Here is a 6,577-nt window from a genome sequence, read left to right as displayed (position 1 = left end):
CGTTTATAGCACAAGATTTAGCAGTTGATTTCCCAGGGGGAGAAGGCCAGTAATTCATGTTCTTCCTTGCAAGCTGCTTCCTTTCATTATAAGGGTATGCGAGAAGCTTTAACAACTATATTTGTGCTTTGACTTCTTCTCAGAGTAGCTAATGGAATTTCAAATATTCCTACAGGGAATGCCAGATAGGACCTTGATACAGCAAAACAAGATCTACTTAACTTCAGAAACAAAGTATTTTAAAAGAGTTCCTAAACGAGCGTACCTTTTAGCAGAAAACAAAATACCTGGGTCCCTTATGAATCCCATAAAAGGCATCACAGTTAGGGCCTCCAAGAATACTATTTTCCAGACCTTTAAAAATAAAGTATTTAGCATTTGCTTTAATACGTTGAAAAAAATTGCAAGTGGCCAAATTACCGATATCATTCATGTTTTTCAGTAGCACAAGTCCATTAGAGATAGTGGGAGTTTCCCAGCTGTCTCGTTCCGCTTAATGTCGTTGCTCTTATACTAGAAATACCTGGCAGTTTTAAACCTTCCTATAAAGTAGCTAATACTTTGTTTTAATATGCCTTTCTTTTCCCACAATTATGAACTGACTTTTGAGGAAAGAATACACATAGATGACTGAGTTCAACAGGCTCCGTGTTTAAGTTCATTTTGTGTCTAAAATGGAAGTTACTGATTTGGGTGCAACATGCAGCTGGAAGGGAAAGGATTGTTACTGGCTGTTTGTTGAGACCTATCACCCTCGACTTGAAGTAGTGGTATCTTCTCTTGTAAAACCCTCATTATGCATTACATCACTCTCTGAAACTTACTTTTTGCAAGGAACCTGCTTTGTAAATGGCCATTTTCGTTTATAACTGGGGCTGGTATGTACATCAGGGTTTCTCAACTTCGGCACTTTTAACATTTGGGGCAGGATAATTCTTTGTTGGGGGGCCAGAGGTGCTGTTCTTGTATACTTTAGTTTGTTTAGCAGCATCCCTGGCCTCTAACCACTAGATGCCTCTAGCATCCTCCTGGTTGTGACAACCAAAAATGTTTCCAGTCATTGTCAAATGCCAAGCAAAACTATTCTCACCCCAGCTGTGAAAACCACTGTTTTACATGCTAACTGTTTTTTGAGGTGCTTTAGTAGTCTGTGATCCAAAGAACAAGAACAAGGGTTTCATATCATGACACTAGTTTTTAACACATGGATACTGCAGGTTAAACTCTTAGTTCCTAAACAATGTTATCTATGGGGAATCAGGAGCTAGAAACAGGAAGATATAGTATACATGATTTTGATTATTTCTCCTTCCCCTTGATTTTTGGGACTTTCCCCCTCAGGTAAAGAACACAGTTTAAAATACACTAAACAACACTTAGTTCTTCTTTTCATTATTTCTGTTGACCGGCAAATGTGGTCTCTTCTACTGCTTACACATTTAATTAGAGCAATCTCCTTTTGTCTTTTAATTTGGATTTGCTTATTGACTTCCCATATCTGTTTTAAAATGAAACAATATCTTTTCTTTTTTTAAGCAGAAAGCTATCCCTCAAGGTTTATAGATTCCAGTAACATGGATCTATTATAGTGTATTTGCTTATTATACTGGTTAGGATTAACAAACAAACATACCTCCTAGAGATTCATATTTGCTATCAAGAGTCCTACTGAGCAAAAAGCTTGGTAGACAGAGGTTAGGATCTAAAGAATACAGATACAAGAAGGAACCTATATTCTTTAAGCTGAGTACCTATCCTAAACTCAAGTTTAGGGCTCAACCCCACAAACAAGAATCTATTTTAAATACTATCACTAAAAACTACAAATTATACATCATTTTCTTCTCCTTGTTTTCCATATCTCCCCATCACTGCCAATCTGTCAGTGACACAGGGAAAGACTCTACAATCTTTAGGTATTCCAAATGATCTTTTTGTACTAAAAAGAGTGACTATGTACTAAAGTGCTTTATGTCTCTGAACCACATCAGTACATTATAAAAATTTTAAAAAAAAAGTTTCAAGTTCTTGTAAGGGAAAAAAAGATTAAATATAAAAACTTTAGGATACTATTATTATTAATCAAATTTAACCAAGAATCAAGAGAAACACTTTCCCTCTTGTCTTTGTTTTCTCCCCCATCTCTCTTTTTTATAAAAAAGAAAAGTGCAGTCAGAGAGAAGGTGAATGAATAGATGGGAGCTGGGTAGAGGCACAGGAGAGGTTACTGGCTGCTAGTGATAGTGCACAAACATGTGCCTTAAAAGTTCATCAGCGGAAGGTCTCAGTTTGGCCTCTACAAAGATCCGTTTGAGGAAATCTCGAGTATGGTCTGAGACATGGGGTGGCAGCTTAGGGTTCGTCGGCTGAGTGGCGATTTTAAAGATGGCAGCCATTGCTTCAAATTCTGCCCAAGGAGGCTTTTCCGTTAGCATTTCCACCACAGTACAGCCCACGCTCCTAAGAAGAAATAAAAGAAAGACCTTACACAAACAACATCATCATGAAGTCAGCTAACTAACTACAAAATGAGAAACAGGCGTGAAGTCCATATACATTTAAATACGACTTGGTTTCAAACGTAAAGTTTCATTAAAAGGCTGTAAAAACTGAGGTCGGCGCTCGGCCTCCCGCACGGGGACTCTGGGGTCGGGGCCGGGGTCGGGGTCGGGGCCGGGCGGGCGGTTCTACACGCCTCGGCAGCGGCTCCCTCTCTTCACTTCCGAGTTGCCGAGGCGCTGCCGCCGCCGCAACCCGCCGCCACAACCCGGGCAGCCCCGCGAGGTCCCCGGGCCGCCTCAAAGCGCCAAAAAGACGCAGGGGTGCGCGTGGCTTCGGCGGGCCCGGCCTGAAGCGCGGCCAGCACCCGACAGCGGGGACACCTACCCCCGGCCTCGCGCCCCCTACGGGTACTGGAGGAGAATCCCTCCGCTCCTGTCGTCTGGCGGACACTGAGGGCGCGAATGAAGACAACCTGAGAGAAGAAGGCTTCGGGGCAGGATGAGGCGATTAAGATCGACTGACATGGAGACCTGACAGAAAGGGCTGAAGAAACGGGGTGTTCTGAATTTGAGGAGACATCTTTAAGTGAATTCATGTATTCTTAAGGAATAAGGAATAAGGAAAAACATATCCATACTTGATGTGGTATCATTCTCAAACCTGAAAAATGAGGAAAGTCTTGTTTTAAAGATAAATATGCCTGCAGACACTACTGGACCTCCCAACAGGGATTTGTCAGGGGCAGAGGGCAGTTAGAGCGGAAGCATTTTATGTATGCAGTCTTGAAGAAAACTTTATATGCGGATTCTAGACTTCAGTGAATTCTGACAGTTGTAGAAACAGATGGGAAACACTCAAATATTCCTCTTGTTGCACCGAAAAGTTAATTTGTGGTACATGAAATGAATATTGTTTTATAACAACTGTTATTAGTGAAATACTTTCCAGTGCATTTTATTGACTCTTCTTAGTTTAACAAACAGTTTAAACACCTATGCAAACTTAAAATGTGCTTTTCTTTCTGAAAGCTGGTACTGTTTTGAAAGAGCTTTCTAAATGTAAAGTAGTGAGAATTTCAATTTGGGTAAAATGTTTGTATAACTTCCAATATTTGATGTTTCTTAAACTCAACTCTGGGCAATCAAAAATGAATAAAAAAATAATGAGGAAATGAATAGGTGCTACCCTCCTTTTCCCAGGATAAGGGGAAAGAAATTTATCATATTTCTTTTTTTTAACTTCTTCTTTTGAATTGCTTTGAAGGCATGGTTTTTATTGCTTATTACTTTAGGCTTGTAGTTCTCAATCCTGACAATACTTCAAAAATCTTCGCTTGGGCCCCACTCTTGAGAGATTCTCATATAACTGTTCTGATATGGGCTTTGGGTATAGCTAGTTTTTAAGCACCGATCCTCCTCCTTCCCTCCATTCCTCAAATGTGTGGATAGATTTGAGAACCACTAGACTAACGGTGGTTTTTCCTGTTTAAAGGAAATAATCAATTTGGGCTTTGTTTTTATATTGCTCTGTTGATGGCTTTGTTACAACTAAATTACTGTTATTACTATTTCATTGTTAAATAAAGTAAGCAGGGCTTTCCTGGTGGCACAGTGGTTAAGAATCTGCCTGCCGATGCAGGGGACACGGGTTCAAGCCCCAGTCCGGGAAGATCCCACATGCCACGGAGCAACTAAGCCCGTGTGCCACAACTTCTGAGCCTGCACACCACAACTACTGAAGCCCATGTGCGGAGAGCCCATGCTCCGCAACGAGAAGCCACCGCAATCAGAAGCCAGCGTACCACAACAAAGAATAGCCCCCACTCACCGCAACTAGAGAGAGCCTGCGTGCAGCAATGAAGACCCAACACAGCCAAAAATAAATAAATTAAAAAAAATAATAAAGTACTACAGCCTGTGTTTGAGCTAAAAGAAAAAACAAAAACCTGTAAACATAAAAATCAATGAAAATAAACTAAAATTTAAGCTCTCAAATTTGTTAGGCAAAGAATAGTATTCATTTTATAATTTTTGCTTTATATAATTCTCTAACCTGACATTGAATATAATTGTTTTCTGTCTTTATCTTACAAAGAATACAAACTCTAGAAATTCTTTGTCTTTAGGTGCCTAAAATGCATATCTATCAAAAAAATTTCTCGGGGCTTCCCTGGTGGTGCAGTGGTTGGGAATCTACCTGACATGCAGGGGACATGGGTTCAAGCCCTGGTCTGGGAAGATCCCACATGCCTCGGAGCAACTGGGCCCATGTGCCAGAGCTGCTGAGCCTGTGCTCTGGAGCCCATGAGCCACAACTACTGAGCCAGAATGCCGCAGCTGCTGTGGCCTGTGCACCTAGAGCCCATGCTCCGCAGTGGGAGAGGCCACCATGACGAGAAGCCTGCGCACCTCAGCGAAGAGTGGCCCCCACTCGCCGCAACTAGAGAGGCTGTGCGCAGCAGCAAAGACCCAACGCAGCCAAAAATAAATAAATTAAATAAATTTTTTAAAAAATTTCTCAGTGGGAAGTAGGAAATGGCCATTTTATGTTCTAACTTAAAATTATTAAGCAATTAAAGGTTAACTGAATTATAAGACTAATAATAAAGACTAATTACTTTTGAAGTTCTTCAGGGAAATAAAATGAAGATAGCTTTGTAATGCTGAAATTTGCTCAAAATGAAATCCTTCCTGGGACTTCCCTGGTGGTGCAGTGGTTAAGAATCCGCCTGCCAATGCAGGGGACATGGGTTCGATCCCTGGTCCAGGAAGATCCCACATGCCGTGGAGCAACTAAGCCTGTGCGCCACAACTACTGAGCCCATGTGCCACAACTACCGAAGCCCACGTGCCTAGAGCCCGTGTTTTGCAACAAGAGAAGCCACCGGAGTGAGAAGCCCGTGCACTGCAATGAAGAGTAGCCCCTGCTCGCCACAGCTAGAGAAAGCCCATGCACAGCAACGAAGATCCAATGCAGCCAAAAATACATTAATTAATTAAAATAAATAATAAAAATAAGTTGTCCTCTGTTTAAAAAAAAAAAAGAGATCCTTCCTAAAGAATGGAAGACAGGTTCAAAAGCTCTGTTTATTTAGTCATTTATTAAGCCTCAAACACACACAGTTAAAATGATATTAATCCTTGTAATCCTGACATCTTATTTCAAAAGTACAAAAAATAAATTTACCTCAGTAAATTCCATCCTGGGTGGAAATATGTTAAGAAGGCATGTGCTTTCGGTCAAATCCCCCATCAAAACCTACCAGATATCTGCTTTTCTGCCATAGCCTTCTCCACTAATCACTTCAGGGCTCATCCAGTATGGTGTGCCTGTGACAGACTTCATTCCTGTCCCCGAAAGACAGATGGTTTGAAGCCGTTTGCTGGCCCCAAAATCTCCTAGTTTGACGTTGCCTGTTGAATCTCGCAGAATATTTGCACCTAAAATAAGAAATATCCTCATTTCATTATTTGTATTGGCAATTTGGAATACAACATAAAAGAACAACGGCAGAAAATTACTTAGCAGACTCTTCAATCTGTCTCCAAAATCAGGCTGCTCTTCACCTTCCAAGCAGTACCTGGCATAGTGCCAGTCATACAGTCAGTGTCCATTAAAAACTTATTACATGAACACTGAATATTTAGAGTCACCTGTGTGATTCAAGACCTAAGAAGGTTCTCCCACTGAAAAGGACTGGTGCAAGTGGGAGGTGAGGATGAAAAAGAAGAGAAAGGGGGAAAGGACTAAGAATGTGAAGTTCAGAGAAGGATGAAGAAAAGCAGTAGCAGGCTCTTGGCCCCAATTTCTCTCTCATAAAGTAAGAAGCCCATGTCTATAGATTATTTCCCTGAGGACCTAGCATCTCCTCAGGAACCTCTTAAGGGACCTTCATAATCAAAATTTTTTCATTCTTCATTCTCAGTTTTTGTACAGTGTATTTTCAATCTAATCTAAGTAAGCTTTGAGGTTTCTGTTTTAAAATTTCATTTACTTCTATAATAAACTTTTAATTTTATTTATTATAAACTGACCTTGATAGCCTGGCTGAGGTGGTGTTTGCAGAGTCTTCCCT

The 6,577-nt window shown here is 40.8% G+C and overlaps 1 protein-coding gene across 1 annotated transcript in view; it reads right to left on the bottom strand.

The window, feature by feature from the left end:
* Nucleotides 1-584: 584 nt before the first annotated feature.
* Nucleotides 585-6,577, bottom strand: part of MAP3K2 (mitogen-activated protein kinase kinase kinase 2) — a 36,676-nt gene continuing 30,683 nt past the window's right edge. The window contains exons 15-16 of the mRNA XM_007461303.1: nucleotides 5,765-5,942; nucleotides 585-2,460 (exon numbers count right to left, since the gene is read on the bottom strand). Coding sequence (XP_007461365.1) covers nucleotides 2,235-2,460; nucleotides 5,765-5,942 — 404 coding nt within the window. The 3' untranslated portion in view covers nucleotides 585-2,234. The remainder of the gene's footprint in view (nucleotides 2,461-5,764; nucleotides 5,943-6,577) is intronic.

This window comes from Lipotes vexillifer, unplaced genomic scaffold (genome assembly GCF_000442215.2).
Source record: "Lipotes vexillifer unplaced genomic scaffold, Lipotes_vexillifer_v1.1 scaffold158, whole genome shotgun sequence".
NCBI lineage: Eukaryota > Metazoa > Chordata > Mammalia > Artiodactyla > Lipotidae > Lipotes > Lipotes vexillifer.
The sequence above is the reverse complement of the archived record's forward strand: the minus strand, read 5'-3'. Positions and strand labels throughout refer to the sequence as shown.